The sequence below is a fragment of the Odocoileus virginianus genome, chromosome 32 (genome assembly GCF_023699985.2).
Source record: "Odocoileus virginianus isolate 20LAN1187 ecotype Illinois chromosome 32, Ovbor_1.2, whole genome shotgun sequence".
NCBI classification, from domain to species: Eukaryota; Metazoa; Chordata; class Mammalia; order Artiodactyla; family Cervidae; genus Odocoileus; species Odocoileus virginianus.
Genome location: NC_069705.1, coordinates 39,353,691 through 39,371,463, shown reverse-complemented (window position 1 = coordinate 39,371,463; position 17,773 = coordinate 39,353,691). Strand labels below are relative to the sequence as shown.

The 17,773-nt window shown below is 39.0% G+C and overlaps 1 protein-coding gene across 1 annotated transcript in view; it reads right to left on the bottom strand.

Annotated features, from left to right (window-relative positions):
- The window catches only part of CSMD1 (CUB and Sushi multiple domains 1), a 1,985,846-nt gene that overhangs the window by 530,309 nt on the left and 1,437,764 nt on the right, over nucleotides 1–17,773 (bottom strand). The window contains exon 9 of the mRNA XM_070460176.1: nucleotides 854–978. Within this exon, the coding sequence (XP_070316277.1) occupies nucleotides 854–978 (125 nt within the window). The remainder of the gene's footprint in view (nucleotides 1–853; nucleotides 979–17,773) is intronic.

Sequence of the window (17,773 nt, the reverse complement as noted above, 5' to 3'; positions counted from 1 at the left end):
CATGGTTCACTTTTACAGCCAAAACATTTTAAATAAAAATTTATAAATCCATTCATCTGAAAAAGACTACAACAAGGGGAAATATATTGTTACATATGAAACTTCCCCTTTTATTCCTTGTTCAACTTAGTACTTTTTTTCTTCTTCCTTTAAAACTACCACCTTGTATAAATTATTTGATGGCCACAATGCAAACAAAACAAAAAGAAAGCTAGCTTTTCTTTTAATTTTATTAATTCTTCCTTAGTAGAATATCCAAAACAGTTTTTTGCTGGTTTCACTATGGCTTCTATAATTCTGGTAGGATTTTTCACATATTTCATAGATGCAACAAATATTTGACCTCACTAAAGAAGATGATAATGCAACATTTTGTTCTATGTCCAAGATTAGTTTAATAATAAAATGATGGCTTCAGATCATGCTAACAAACTTCCTAACACTGATACTACCAAAATTCAAAAAATTAACTTCACTGCTATTGCAAAGTGAAACATTTTTAGATTTACAGGGACTTGCATTCTATTTTCCAAAGCATCTAGTTATATAACATATTTTCATACATGTGCAAGCTGTGTGTATAGATAGATGGATACCAAGTTATATAGAATGTGTTTGAATGATTAGGTTTGCTCATGTATTTCCTAAAATTTAAAAAACACAAATATCCTTGGAAATGTTTGTCTCCTAAAAAATTTCAAAAAAAAAATATTTCTTGTTAACCAACAAAACCATGAAAGCATAAATCATCACCAAGTTTTGCTGTCTATACACTGGGCTTTGCATTTGGATCTTCTTGTGTATTCAGCTATAAGGAAAGAGAATCTGGGCAGACGTGACCACCCCGACTCACCTCTGCAGATCGGCCGGTGGTCACTCCACGCAGCCAGGGTCTCGGTGACTCTCTGACACGTTATGCTCTTGGATCCCTGGAGCACGTAATTGTCCTCACAGGAGAACTGTACATTTGCACCAACCCTGAGAAATTACAAAACCAAAAACAACCCGGATTACTCATGGAAGATGTCTTTAAAAAAACCATCACAGTGCTGCTACCATGTAATGCCATCAAAATAATATAACAACATTAAGTGACCCATTAGCAATTATCCACAGATAAACCCTTTAATGCAGCACAAGACTTGGGTTCAAATTCCCATTTTGCCAACTTCTCTTAAATAAATACATAATCCTTAAGGTATCTTCTCTAAAATTAACAATAACAGACATGGCAGAACCAGGTGTTGAAGCTAAGTAAGAAATGCATCTGAAAGAAGGAAACCCTGGAATCAAAACAAAGCTGGATGTCCTTCAACGTGGATAAACATCCTACCAGAAGAAAAAAAAAAAAAGACTGAAACAGCCCAGGTTAAGAAATGGCTCAGTATACAAAAAGACAATGGCTCTAGCATTCCATTCATATGAGGTGTCAAATATAGTAAAATTTATAAAATCAAAAACTGGAAGGGTGATGACCAGAGGCTAGTGGGGTCGAGGGAAAATGGGAAGTTATTAATTCAAAGGCATAAAGATTAAGTTAAGTAAGATAAATAATTTCTAGAGATCTGCTATTCATCATTGTAGCTTAGTCAACAGTAATGTATGCTTAAAATTTTTTTAAAGATACTTTTCAAGTTAAGTATTCTTATCATCCTCATAGAACTTGCTTCCAATGAAAGAAAAGGGAAAAAAAAGTCTCAGTAAAGAATTAGTTGGGGCTTCCCTAGGGGCTCAGCAGTAAAGAATCTGCCTGCAACGCAGGAACTTCAGGAGACGCAGGTTCAGTCTCTAGGTTGGGAAAATCCCCTGGAGGAAGGCATGACAACCCACTCCAGCATTCTTGCCTGGAGAATTCCAAGGACAGAGGAGTCTGGTGGGCTACAGTCCATGGGGTCGCACAGAGATGGACACAACTGAAGTGAATGAGCACACATGCATGCAAAGAATTTGTTACCACTGTAATATATTAATTATATTCAGAAGGCTGGTGCTATTATATTTCAGAAATGCATCTTACAGGAAAAGATACTTTGCTTTAGAAAAAAGCGACCCATCCGGCCTAGAGTCAGATGAAAAACTGCTTTGGCTCCAGAGCTGCCACAGGAAGCATGAAGCCTTAAGGCTGCGAGCAGTAACGGAATGTGATCGCAGCATCACAACTCAACAGGTGCATGAGGAAATGCAAGAGGCATGCCCCAGGTCTGAGCACATCCGGTCCCTTCTTCTAAGTCTGCTTTCTGGCACTGAACTGAGTGCAGTGTTGCTTTATAATCCTACAAGCCTGTTGTTACAAGAGGAAACTCTGCCTGTATCCTCCATTTGACGTTGACAAAATGGGAATGAAAGATGGTCTTTTAGAGAAAATGTGAATAGTTGCCCATGTAATATGTAAAGTTATTAATAGGTAAAAGATAATAAAAAAATTAAACAAATTCTGTCTTTTCTTGCTTATGGAAAAAAATTCCTGTCTGCAACATTATAGTGGACATTATTCCAGTAACATAAGAGCATCTCTCACACTTTAACATCGTGGGATCATCACAAATGTCTATAAAAATCATCAAATCAGGGTCAAATCAATGTGAAAAGTTCTGGATTAGACACAATTCAGCATCTTTCTTGTCCAAAGAGGACTCTCAGCTTACTAAAATTTAATATGCAAAATGTGCTTCGCCTACTTAAGAAAATTTAAAATATGTAGAATTTTCCAAATTTATCTGATTAGGAAGCCCTTTCACACAAAGTATCCAGGGCAACTAGAATTCTATGGAAGTAATTTTGAGAAATGCTGCAAAATAAGGACATAATATGTATTATCTTTTTAAAGTAAAAAGTGGAAAAACAAAATGGAGACATAATTCTAATTTTCAGTGTCTGGGTACAGCAGTTATTTAAAATAGCTATACTTTTTAGACACATCCCTTCATAATTTCATTTGGTCATTGTTTAGACTTCTGGAAACAGACTGAATTTTAAAAAAAATCTAAATTTTTGGTTTGAAAACAACTGTTCTCTCTCTCTGTTCTCTATGCCAGGTCCCAGTGTTCAGTTCTCCTTATTTACCTAAATTTCAGTTCTCATACTTTTCATCATTCTTTCAATACATTTTTATTGAATATCTATGTGCCACACTACTCCAGGTACCAAAGATACAGAAATTGTGATTGACAAAGTCTCATGGGGTTAGCAATCTAGTTAAAGGAGGACAAAAATAAATAAATGAAATAAGAAGAAAATGAAACTATCATAAGTACTGTGAGCAAAATAAACCAAGCAGTGTGATTAATAATAGGTTAGGGAGCGCTGGGATTTAAGAATGTGTCAATATTTTTTTGATCCTCTCAAACTGGTGTGCTAGTGTCTCACACGATATTTTGGGCATGATCAAACATAAAGGAAGGAAAATAATATTATTGTTTCCCCCAGCATCCACTTACTTCAGTTCCAAAGCCTGTCATTCATAGTTCTAATGGGTGCACTCCACCCCAACAAAGTATCTATCTTTTTCATACATCTGATCAACTTCCTTTAGGTATTCCTGGTGAATCCTGTTAATGTTGACTGGTAGATCTCACTTCTGGCAATATAATACAGATATATTATCCAAAGTAGGAGAAAATGTGGCCAGAGTTGCTTATTAGAAGTCATGATAGTGTCCATTAATAGAAATATGATTGACTATATTATTCCATATGTATTTTAAAGAATGCAATGTTTCTACAAAATGAGCAAAATATATAGCAATACAGGGAAGAAAAAGATTTTCTACAAAATTGTTACCCCAGGTAACTCTTAGCTTTGAGTATCTGAATCTGTGTATCAGGAAAAATCAGTATAAAGCTATTTTTAGAGTGCTAATAGAATCACAAGTACACTTTTGTTTCTATATTACAATAATTGTACTACTTCTGATTTTATTACAAGTTAAATTTTAAAATGTTTTAAGATCCTACTACTAGATTGCCCCTTTGTTCTCACTCACTGAGACAGAACTCTCACACCTAACAGAGTTCATACCTTCCTCCGATTTTCATCAGACAAAAATTAAAGAAGCTCTTCTATCCAAGGTAAGGATTCTTCCTAAAAATCACCATAAGGTACCACAGAAGATCTAGTCCAGAAATCTCTATCTGGGTTCTGGGGAAATCTCTTCAAAGTATGTACAGAATCCATTCCTTAATTTCTGGCCTGAAACCTTTTGACAAATGATTGAAAATAACAACTGATAAAATAGAGAGGCTTCTCTACTTTCAAACAATAAAAATCATTAATAAGCAACCTCTGTTCTTGACTGTGTAATGAAAAACAGAGCCATTGATGGGTAAACTATGCATTGTGATGAATAAGGCTGAGCTTGAAACTGATGATGACCCAACTTCTAATTTATTATTTCAACCTCTTGCTTTGGTTTTATCTAGAGCATAAATTAGTCCGATTTAAAATCCATGCACAATTTCCACTTCAAATGCATAATAAATTAAGCTTTTATTTATGATTAGATTTTATGATTACTATGTTTGAAGGCATACATATAACATTAGGAAAACTAATTTGGTTTTCTAGAAAGTACTCAGGAGAAAATAACAGAAAAAATTATTAGTACCTTCCCACTGGCAAATGAATTCAGAACACCTTGGATTAAGCTTGTCAAACAATTTTGACAATTGTTAATAGTTGGAAATTGTCACAAATAATTTAGAACACTGATTTTGTGTAATCTCAAGATAAATAGTGATTGATAATAAATATCCAAATGGCAACTCTTAAGTTAAATAGTTGAAGCAGAATGATTCTGTATTTTAAACAGAAGAGAAGAAGCGAGAAAATAACAATTTTTACCTGCATTGGTTCACAACTGGTTATGGTCTGGCTTTTAGCACGAGGTGGCCTGCTAGTCATAAGCATGCATTGCTGAGCTAATGGGGGCAAGGGATACTTCATCAAACAACTACTGGACAATGAGGTAAATAAATATAAATTATTATGGGTAAAAATGATTTTGCCTTTAGTGAAAAGGTAAGAAATTGAAAAGGGCAGACATTGAAATTTGTGTTGGGTATTAAGAGATCCATATGATTAATTTGTTGTTGTCGTTGGTCAGTCGCTAAGTCGTGTCTGACTCTTGCGACCCCATGAACTCCAGCACTCCAGGCTTCCCTGTCCTTCACTAACTCCTGGAGCTTGCTCAGATTCATGTCCACTGAGCCAGTGATGCCATCCGACCCTCTTAACCTCTACTGTCCCCTTCTCCTCCCGCCCTCAATCTGCCCCGGCATCAGGGTCTTTTCCAATGTGTTGGCTCTTTGCATCAGGTGGACAAAGCACTGGAGCTAGAGCTTCAGCATCAGTCCTTCCAGTGAATATTCAGGGTTGATTTCCTTTAGGATTGACTGGTTTGATCTTCTCACTTTCCTCAAATTGAGTATCTGTGTACTAGAGTGAAACCCACCATAGAAAGCCCTGTTGGTTTCAGAGTTGGTGATTTGTTCAGGGAACGGCAAGTAGGCAGGTTTGTCCTGAAGACTGCTGCTCCAAAGAGGTGCCCATTCCTTCCTGCTCCAAAGGTTCCCCCACAAACTATGGGATTCTGGGTGCTCTCCTGATCTACCCCTCCTCCTTTCCCTCTCTTTGAGGTAAGCTTAGCTCTTTCATTGCTCCACACAATAATTCATTGGAGAAATATTAACCTGAACCTGGGAAAAGAAGCCCCAGAGAGAGGCAGCTCCCAGGAGAAGGCTCCCCAAGGGAAAGCCTCACATTTCATTCACCTTGAAATCCCTCACTGCCCTCAGCAGAGCTTGCTGCACTTACAGTATCCCTGAGACAGATACTTGCAGATGACTACACAAACAGGAGACAAAACGACAAACAGGAGACAAAGACATGAATTCAGCCACCTTGCACCTCGCACTAAATGTGCACCCAGCCACCACAGTGCAAGACTCTAGGAGTAAACTACAAGGGTGGCGAGCGAAAACCACCTCAGCAGTCACCTGGCTAGCCTGTGCCTGTGATCACGTGCCTCTATTTCAAAAGAAGCTGTTCTGGATAGCCTACTGATTCTTTGATAAATGAGCCATACTGCACTGGGGAAAGGAACTCTGATGCTCAACTGTATATTCTCCACTGATGGCAAGACCTGGCCCTAATACATGCAGACTGACTTCAGGCTGCAAGATGGTCCGTGTAAACCAGCCCCTCCCTCCTAAGACATCGTCAGAGGTGTGCACAGCCTTGCAGACAATGGCATCATTAAGAGATGCATGTGTGGCTGCTGTGAATATCACAATCCTTTTATTAGCCTTTTGATTTTCACATATTATGTGTCATTTCTGGGTCATTTTTCTTCTTATAGTGACAAGTTTTAGACTCGTCTCTTCAAGCCTTAAGGCAATTTAGTGTCACTAAAAATGCATTAGAGAGTAGATGGATCTCTCTAGCCTAAGGAAAGAAAAGAATCTAATATTTCATAGGATTTTTAGATACTATATGTTAATAAAAGCTCAACAAAGGCCCCTGACAGAGATCTGAATACAAGCAATAATAATGCTGTGAACAGGGCTTCAAATGACAGGGACCTTCAGACTCTGAAAGACCTCAGATGTGTGTGAACAGCATTTAGAAGGACCTGTGAATCTTCCCATGAGCAAATTTAATTTGCATCTTCTGAGTATGTCCTAAGTTCATGGGGATCCACTATTTAGCAAACAAGATTTTTTCATCTGACCGAGTAGAAGCGTGAAATCCTTAGATTCACACCCACCCATTTCACATAGGTGGCTTTTGCTGCTCAGTCACTCAGTTGTGTCTGACTCTTTGTGACCTCACGGATTGCAGCACGCCAGGCTTCCCTGTCCTCCATTATCTCCTGGAGCTTTCTCAAACCCATGTACATTGAGTCAGTGATGCTATCCTACCATCTCATCCTCTGTTGTCCCCATCTCCTCCTGCCCTCAGTTTTTCCCAGCATCAGGGTCTTTTCCAATGAGTTGGCTCTTTGCAAAGTATTGGAGCTTCAGCTTCAGCATCAGTCCTTCCAGTGAATAATCAGTGTCTATTTCCTTTAGGAATGACTTTAGGAAGACTCTCAAGAGTCTTCTCCAGCACCACAATTCAAAAGCATCAATTTTTCAGCACTTAGCTTTCCTTATGGTTCAACTCTCACATCTGTTCATGACTAATGGAAAAAACCATAGCTTTGGCTATACGGACCTTTGTTGGCAAAGTGACATCTCTGCTTTTTAATACACTGTCTAGGTTTATCACAGATTTTCTTCCAATGAGCAAGAATCTTTTAATTTCATGGCTGCAGGACCAAGCCAAGCTGAGAAAAGCGTGGATCAGGGATCCTAGGGAAAGCCGAAAAGCTTTCTTGGGGCAGATGACGCTGAAACCACAGCAGGCCATATAGGTGTTCAGAGTCATACCATGGACAGCACCTGCACAGGTGGGCGTTCCCGGCTGCCCTGTACACGGTCTCCTGTGTGCCGATGTGGCTTTGTGGGCCAGTGTGTTTGCTTCACCTTCTCTCCATATGGACTCGGTGCCTCATGATTACTTTTGCCTCTGGGGAAGACAGGTGGGAGGCTGGTCCCACCTCGAGGTCTCTGCTCGGTCTCCTCCTGCCTGGGCTGGTCCCACCCCACTACTTTACAGGCTTAGACCTGCTCCTTATTACCCTCTGAGTGCAGCTCTGAAGTCACCTCCCTGGAGCCTCTCACCGCTCTTCTGTCTGCAAAAGAAGAATGCCTTTCCTGCTCACTGTTCTGGTTTGTCCTTGGGTCTCCAGAGCAGGTCATGATTCCTAGGGCTCAGCACATTTTGGAAACGAAGGAAACTCGTGAATTAATCAGTACAAGGATGACAGGGATGGGCCCTGCATCTCCCAACCTGTGGCCCCCGCTAGTGATCTGCGCTCCCTCTCCCCGCTTCCTGTGGGAGAGGTGACTGCGAGCAGAGGAACGCAGTGTGGAGGCGCCTCACTGCTCGGCTCCATCGGGGCCCCGACTCCAGCTCTCCCCGGATGTGCCTCGAGGGAGTCCTTCCTCCAGGCCCAAGGGCCTCCCGCTCGTGTCTTGCCTGCTGTCCAGATTTGCTCTGAGCAACGTTTGATGTACTGTCCCTGCACCAGACTGTGTGATGGGGCCAGACGGTGAGCTGTCTTGCCCATCCAGAGGCAGCTCCACTTCATCAGAGCAAGAAGCGGCAGGCAACGTCCTGGTCCCTAGAATCCCTCAACAAGAGGGGAGGGTCCCCGACCAGGCGGGCACCCTCTCTGCTTCCCACAAAGGGCAGCGTTGGCTCTAGTTCTCACCGGACACTCAACAGAAGTCTGCTCTGTAAAGAAAGCTGAGGAATTAATTTAAAAACACACGCAGACCTACAACCCTCTTCCTTTTTCTTTTTTAAAAAAACAAATCAGGTTTAAAAGAAGCCACGAAGAGGCTTTGTTTTCTTTTGGTTGAAAGGAGGCACGGGTTTAATAGTCTCACCTCCTCTCCCCACACCACAGCCCAGACCTGCGGGGCCGCCGGAGGCGACCGTGGTGTCCAAGACGGCCCGGGGTTTCCTCTCCTCAATCCTCTAGCCCCCCGTGCGGCCGTCTCCGGCTCCCCCACCTCCGCGCCCCCCAGGCCCCTTTCAGGCCCCGCCCTGCGGGCAGGGGGACTGCGAAGGGCTGGTCCCCGCGGGGCCGAGGACCTGAGGAGGACTGGCCCGCGCCTTTAGCTGAGGAGCCCTCTCTTCTTCCTGAGGCTGCATCTCCAACACGTCGAGCTTCCGAAACGTCAAACCCAGGGTTCCTTCCCCCAGTGAGCGGTATCCGAGGGACGGTTCCGATGCCGGGTTCGCTCCTAAAGCGGTTCCGCTCACTGTTGCACCACTGAGTCTGAGATTAGCTGTGAGACTGGGTTTCCTTCTTACAGCGGGTCCCTGCCTAACTCTGACCCAGAAACCAGCCCCTTTAGAGGAAATGCAGAGGGCATCAATGAAAGTGAATATTGGAAGTGGGCCTCTTTCTCACTTGGGAACAAAGAATTGATTTTAAGTCTAAAATGATTTTAAAGAACAATAGACCCAAGTGTAGATATTCAGAACGAGCTCTCCAGGAGAATGGGTTAAGAGTGTTTTTAGTGCAGTGTTTCCCATCTTCACACCAGGTAAAGGACAGGTGCGTTTCTCATATTTTCTTCTTCCATTGGTACTTTTTTTTTTTAAATGCTTTTCTGTCAGGTTTAAACATTTTGAAGTGTCCCGTTGACAAGAACATATTGTAAACCAAAAATTTAAAGAGTAATATATGGTATGTCTGTGTTCCTGTCATAATAATTTGATTATAAGAAAATTACTTACAAGGGCTAAATTACACAGTGTAAATGTCACTCTTACAACTCGCATGTTTGACGTAGCTTCTAAGACCCATGTAAATTTTTCTGTGTCCGTTTTGAATTTTTAAACTTTTGATGAACAGTTAGAGAATATGAAAGTATTTCTGAATAAAAATAAATCTACATTAAAAAAAAAAAACACATGCAGAAAACTGTAGATGGCATCAGTAAGCTAAAAACTGGTGAATCCTCTGGTTCCTAATCTTCCCACATGTCTGCCCACTTTCCTTTCTCCTGTCCTCCTCTCCTCCCCACTTTTACAAACAGGAAGATAAGAAGCGCTCTGGATCAAATTTAGGAAGGTGGTATGAAAAGAATGCAACTGATAGGTAAGGTGGGCAGAACAGTCAGATCCAAAACCACTTAACAAGTTACCCTCTCTATTACTAGGTGGCTTCCCTGGTGGCTCAGATGGTGAAGAATCTGCCTGCAATGCAGGAGACCCGGGTTCAATACCTGGGTTGGGAAGATCCCCCTGGAGAAAGAAGTGGCTACCCACTCCAATATTCTTTCCTGGAGAATTCTATGGACAGAGGAGCCTGGCAGGGCTATAGTCCAGGGGGTTGCAAAGAGTCAGACTTGAGTGAGAGATTAACACTACTTTCATTAACTAACTAGCTACTCTAGAATAAACATAGAAACATGTAATTAGCCTCCAATTAAAAATAAATAAATTTATTTAAAAAATAAATACAGAAACACAGAAAATCTCTAAACCAGCAATCGTCAGCAAGTGTCAAGTGCATCAAAACTCAAAGGGAGCCGCACAGAAGTTCTGTAGAATCATATTAGACTTTGGCAAAGGCATGACTAAGAGACTCAGAGCTTTATAGCTTTGATGGACCACAGGAATTACCATATTCTATTTCTGTTCATTCTTTACAGATGAGGAAGCCAAGAAACAAAGAAACAATCTATAGTAAAGAAGGTCATTTTAAGGAATCTCCAGAGGGGACATGTGTATACCTATGGCTGACTCATGCCGACGTATGCCAGAAACCAACACAATATTTTGAAGCAATTATCCTTCAATGGGAAACAAAAAGAAGAAATGTAAAACAAGGTCATTGTAAAGAGTGTTAATATTTAAATGATCTCTGAAATCTCATTTTTGGCAGTCGTAATAATGTGGCTAATAAAATAATCAACTATCTATTGCATTTTGGAATTAAGAAATTGATGCACACTTCAATAACAATGAATAATTCTCCCAGGAAACTATTTAAATGGATATTTTGACAAAAATTAATTTGCTATTACAGATACGGTGACAACTGGGAGAGACAGAGGGAGAATGCTCCATGAATTCCACTCAGTGGATTCTTCATCAGAAATAGCTTTAGCCAGATAAATGGGACCTGAAACATTGCAGTGAGCACTTTTTCCAAGGGACAAAAAGGTTTCAAATAGTGTGAACAGGAAAATATCGGTTGTGGTATTCCTTTAAGTAGTTCTTAAAAATACGGTCAGTGCTCCTTGAAAGGACAGTAATCACTGGCAAATATTTTTTCTAGACTACTTCAGTTTCCTATTAATAGTGAAACTTCAGTAGAAAGTAAACTGCCTGCAGTCAGTAAGTGGCATAGAATAGTTTTATGTTCCTCAAATTTTTTTCAAATTCTAAAAACACTTTTAAGCCTGTCAGGGGACTTTGGTGCTGGAAATCAAATGCATGGTATTGGGAAAAGATTTTTTTTTTCCATTTTTCACTGATTATGTAAGTTTTCCTTAATGTACTCTTCTCCTTCCATCTGATGACACATAACTCCATCTAGGACCTCCTAACTTCATAATGTGTATTATCCTATGATAAATTATAATGGAAAACAATATATACAAATGTGTGTATATGTATAACTGGATCATTCTGCTGTACAAAGAAATGAATAAGATTGTAAATCCACTATATTTTGGTTTTAAAACATTGTTAGCTTGAGTGATGATACATAAATATCAATAATATAAATACTTGTTTTGAAATACTTAGTTTTGAAGCCATAACTATCACTTTTTCAACTCCCAAGTTCCATTCTGAGCATAGGTCATGTTTTAAGAAAATGTCATTGATTTATTCTCTGATCAAGGGTGTTAACTTAATTGGTTTAGCTGAGTACTAATGAGGCTATGATTGTACATCCCTAGGGGTAGGCTTGTTAGCTTCAATTTAATGAAATTCAACAGAAAAACAGTGTCTACCCTGTGGTGGACACAGTAATAAGAAATGAAATCAATAATCCTTCCTCTTTCCTTTGGGATCTTGAGATCGAACGTGAGAGAAACAGACATCTAACATAAACATATGTTTCTACTATTCTAAGATGAGTCTAAGATGATAGAAGCATAAATAGGTGTCACACACACAGGCACTGGGGAACGCTGAAACAGCACGATGAAGGGACGTGGGAGTGTCCTGTAAAACGCAAGCCCACTGTACGGCGGAGAGGAGGTCAGGACACAGAGAAGAGGAGGATACTCTGTGTGCAACAAAACAAACATGCTTCCGAGGCTGCTCTCCCCAGCCTGCCCTGCCCTGCCTGCATCTCTTGTCAACTGGGAACAGCTGTCCCGGCGGTGCGGGTGTCGGGACGGAAAACCACGCTTGGTGAAGGATGCGGCAGGGGTGGAAGAAAACGGGAAGACAGAACCCGAGGGCGCGGAGGCCACTCGGAAGCGGGGCAGGGGCGGTTAGGGGGGTACCGCAGCTCATATCAAACTGGGATGGCTGCTCAATGCGGTTTGGTCATGAAGGTTGGTGAAAGGAGCTCAGAAAAGGAGCGACATCAGGGACGTCCCTAAATTCAATTACAGGGTCTAGTATATACGATAAAAGGTTTTAACAGTGAGTCTGAAGATCCTAAATGCACATAAAGAACTTATAGCATGATGTATAATATTTATACAAATGGATGACATTTATGTCATATACACATAAAGACGCTATAATATCTAGCAGTAAGTAGCAAGTCTGCTGTAAACCTATGTGGATTCTCTGTGCAAATCAGTATGTGACACCTCCCCTGCCAGTAATCAAATAAAACAAGGTCTCCCTTGTGCTGAGCTTAGGCAACTTCAAGTTAAAACGCATGGCTTAGGACAGTGGGCTCCAGGCTGCATTTCAATCTTGACTCCTCACTTTGTTACTTTGTGATATCCACACACTGGATAAGTGTGAGAATGTTTAGTCATTGTCATTTGTCTGATTGCAAACCACTAAAGTCAATGTTAGTCATTTCAAACTTTGAGGTCAATAAGATCATTTCAAATCTCAGGTTTAACTGTGATTAGATACATTATTATGTTGACATTCTGAATTTCAAGAGCTGTATTTGCAAAATAGGGGTATTTATACCTGCATATACATAGGGTACATCTCCTACTACCATAGGAAGCAGATGAATAATAAATGCCAGAACCCATCCATAAGCTCTCCATCCTCACTCCAACTCCATCCCCATACAGCAGTAGCTGAACTGTTCCATCAATCTATTCATTAATATTCAGTTCTAATAAGTACACTTTGTCTTTAAGAGAGCAACTGATGGTGAAGAAAGCTGTCAGAAAATTGTACACCAGTTGATCTAAATTAAAATAGAAAAGCTTTGTATTTTAGGCTTCAATTATTTAGAATTCTTTATAGATAATACTGGAATGAATATTTAGATTGTCTAAGGAAAACAAAGGATTTCCAAAGAAACAAGAATAATAGTATAAATAAAATCAGATGAGGAATATTTTACCAACCTAATAAAGTGTACTCTTTTCAAACAAAAACAGCTCCAAATTACACATAATTACAGTGCTAACTACAAATGAATTCCATCCACTCATCTTGACAATGTTGGTTATTAGTTTGGATTATATGTTAGTCATTCGTTTTGATTATAAGAATTTAGAAAGAACTGAATTGCCTTTCATTAAAAACAGTCTCAAAAAGACTTTAAACAATTAAGAATATCCCTTTTCGCTGCTCAAAAAGTGAACGTTTACAGTGAGCTTATGCTAGGCACATTCACATGTCATTTTAATAAGTGAGTGTGAGATGTATTCACATAACTTTGACCTTCCAGTTTGTACATGAACACACAGATGCTAGGGATCTCCATCACATGGCTGGGGGCAGCCAATAAACAAACAAGGACGGTGCACACCTAGGGTCCATGAGCCCTAGAGCTGATGGTGGCTTAGTCACTACGTTGTGTCTGACTCTTCTGACCCCATGGACTGTAGCTTGCCAGGAATTTCTGCACATGGAGCTTCCCAGGCAAGAACACTGGAATGGGTTGCCATTTCCTTCTCCAGGGAATCTTCTCGACCCAGGGATCAAATCCGGGTCTAGTGAATTACAGGCAGTCTCCTGCAGTGCAGGCAGACTGTTTACTAACTGAGTCATCAGAGAAGTCCCTCATGATCTCTACACAGTCCCTAACTACGTAGGGATGACATGGAGTTTTAATTTAGTTGCAATATAACAAATATCTGAATAGCATATTATTATCTTCCTATGTTCTTTCACACCATAATTCCAACAATAATTTTTATGTTGGATAGAGTCACCAGTATTTGTAGTGCATCCCTTTTTAAGATGTGACGCAGAAATGCCTGTAGTGAGTAATGAGATCCTTTTAGAGGGTCTGGTATTTTTTTAATAATGTTAAGATCTTCCTTTTTCTATGATATAATTCAAGTTGTCTAAAATATTAAAAATTTTTAAAATTTGTATCTGATACCATGAGTTTGACAGTTTCCCATTGCTTAAAGATTTTTTTTCCTGATAACATATGTAATGACATTAACAATTGTGATATCATTGATATTGTACAGTGAAATGTATCAATATGTGGAGGAACTCATAACTCAATGAAATCATTGTTTGCCAAATGACCAATGCATGGTGGTATAAAATCAAGCACATATAAAACATTAATTCAAGAAGGAAGGTAGATCAACAGCTTTTAATGTATGATACATTTATTGTTATGGTTTCATATTTCACAGAGTGGCTAACAATTTAGGAAATATAATTACTATTTTTTGTTATAGTATAAAAAATATAAATAATTATTTGAAAAAAGTATTAAAATATCCATTTCTTTTTCAACCATATGTGAGGCAGGATTCTTTTTTTTTTAATATTTTATCCAAAACAACCTAGTGCAACAGATTAAATGCAGAAGCAGATGTACTGATCCATATGGAGGGTTACCATACTAATGCTAATTAAAGGAAAGCTGGAGTAGCTGTGCTAATAGAATGCAAAAAATATTGCAAAGCATATAAAACAGTACCAAGGATAAAGTGGGTCACTTCATAACATCAAAGGTATGAATCCATTAAAAATACATAGCAATTTTGAACACATATGTACCTAATAACAGTGCTTCAAAACACATGAAGCAAAAACTGATAAAACTACAAAAAAAAATAGACACACTGACAACTGTAGTAGATTTCAATATGTCTCTCATAAAAACAGCTAGAACAAGTGACCACAAAATCACTAAAACTATTAAAGACTATGAACTAATTTGACCTAATTGACCTTTAAAGAACACTTCACCCAACCATAGTAGAACATACATTCTTTTCCAGGGTACGTGAAATTTTTGCCAAGTAGGAGCATATTCTAGACCATAAAATCATTATTAATAAATTTAAAAGGATTCAAGCCATAAAAGTATGTTCTCTGACCACAAGATCCTGGGAAAATCCTTAGATATTTGGAAACTAAATTGGATGCTTTAAAAATAACCGGGATTAGCAGAAGTAATTACAAGAGAAAAGAAGAAAAGCATTTTGAACTGCATGAAAAGATAAATATGAAATTTATGGGATAAAATAGTTCTAAGAACAGTTTAAGAGCAGTTAAAGTAGTTCTGAGTGAAATCTATAGTACTGAACACCTACATTAGAAAAGAAAAAAGATCTTAAATCACAACTTCAATCTTAAGAAACTAGGAAAAGAAGAGCAAATTAATCCAACAGTAATCAGAACAAAGAAAATATCAAGAACAAAATCAGTAGAATATAAGAAAAATAAGCCTAATACAGAAAAATTAGTAAAACCAAATGTACTTTTTTTGAGAAGATCTTTAACATTGACATATCCATAGACTAATAATCAGGTAAAACAGAAAAACACAATTACCAACATCAGCAATTGGAAATTTACTATCACTGTTGATTTAAAGATGATAAGGGAATATTATAAATAACTTTATGCCAATAAACTTGACAACTTAGATTAAACTGAAAAATTCCTTTAAATTTGAAAGATACCAATTATCAAAGCTATTCATTTGAATAGAGATAGATAACTGGAATAGGTGTGCGGTAGAAAAGAAGCTTAAGTGGTAATAATTTTTAAAAAGCTCATAAGAAAATTCTAACCACAGGTGGCTTCACTGATGAATTTCTCAGAAGCTTAAGAAAGACGTATTACTGATTCTCACAAACTCTTCCAGGATATTTCAGAGGATAGAATGTTTCCTAATTAATTTTATAAGAATAATATTATTACTCTCATAGCAAAATCAAAGTCACTGCAAGAAAAGACTGTAGGCCAATATGTCTTGTGACCATACAGGCAAAATAAAAATAAAAAACTTAAAAATAGCAAATCCAACATTATATAACATGGATAAAACATCATGACCAGATCAAGGTTATCTCAGAATGTAAGGCTGGTTTAATATTGAAAAATCAATCAATGTAATTAATCATAGTAACAACTAAACAAACTAAAAAATCACCTCAATATAGGAAAGCTTTTACAAAATCCCACACACATTTCTGTAAAAACTCCCTATTTCCTAAAAATAGGACACTTCCACAATTTGATAAAAGGAATCTATGAAAAAATCTATAATTAATATCATTCTTACTGATGAAATCAGAATGCTTTCCTTCTAAGTTCGGGAATAAAGCAAGAATGTCTCACTAATCTTATCCAACCTTGTAACGTTGGTACTAGCCAGTTCCTCCAAGAAAAAAAAAAATAAATGAACTACATTCATATGGAAAATAAAGAAAATAAAATTGTCTTTATTTGTAGTTTACAGGATCAACTAGGACGAAAGTCCTAGGAAATCTATAAAGATAAAGCTCCTAAAACTAGCTTATATTTCTGTATAAACACACAGTATACACTCAAAAATGGCAAAAATAATATTCACATTGGTATTGCGAAGTGAAAACATCTCTTGCCATATTAATAAATAGGAAACGTCACAGCCATCGCCAATTTCTGGCCTCCAAATGTGAATGAGAGTTCATGTGATGTTCAGACTGCCTGCTCCCTTTGTTGCAAACTTGTATATAGCCTGACTTCCCCACCAGCCTCCTTAGAGCAGTATTCTTAGAGCTACTGAGATGCTGTCTCCTGGGCTCAGAGTCCTAAACATTCCCATCAAATAAAATAACTCTCTACTTTCAGGTTGTGACTATATTTTTTAGTTGACAGCTTTGGCGACCAAAAGGAAGGACCCAGAGAAGATTTCACTCCTCTGCCTGAACTCTCCGAGAAACTGGAGCCGTGGTACCTGCAGAGGGCCCTTGTGCCCATCCTCTTTCTTGGGAGTTCAGGACGGCTTTTATTAAGTATCTCCTGGTCCTTGGATCTCCCATATTTGTTGAGATCCTGAATTTTTAGTTCTTGGGGAGTAGCAGGTATCTGCGCCTTCTCAGTAAGGTGTTGGGGAGGGGGGTGGTGGGAAGACACCAAGGAAACACACATCTAGGGTCTAGATAGTCGGTGGCTCAGGTGGAAGATACCTAGAGAATTTGCACCCATGAAAAGGTACGGATGGGGGCAGGCTCACTTTTAACGAAAAATACCTGGGGCTTGGTTGAAAGATCCTGAGGTGGCTCCATCATGAAGGAAATAAGGAATGGAGTTCATGCTTGTAAGTACATAGCTAACTGGAGAAATTAAGTCTTGCCCTAAATATTGAGGGGGCTCTTGAATGCTTTTTGTTATCAATCAGTCGCTCACTCAGGTCCAATTTTTTGTGACCCCATGGACTGCAGCATGCCAGGCTTCCCTGTCCTTCACATCTCCTGGAACTTGCTCAAATTCATGTCCACTGAGTCAGTGATGCCATCCGACCATCTCATCCTCTATCGTCCCTTTCTCCTCCTGCCTTCAATCTTTCCCAGGATCAGGGTCATTTCTAATGAGTTGACTCTTTGCATCAGGTGGCCAAAGTATTGGAGTTTCAGCTTCAGCATCAGTCCTTCCAATGAATATTCAGGACTGATTTCCTTTAGGATTGACTGGCTTGATCTCCTTTCAGTCCAAGGGACTCTTAAGAGTCTTCTCCAACACCACAGTTCAAAACATAAATTCTTCAGCACTCAGCCTTCTTTATGGTCCAACTCTCACATTCATA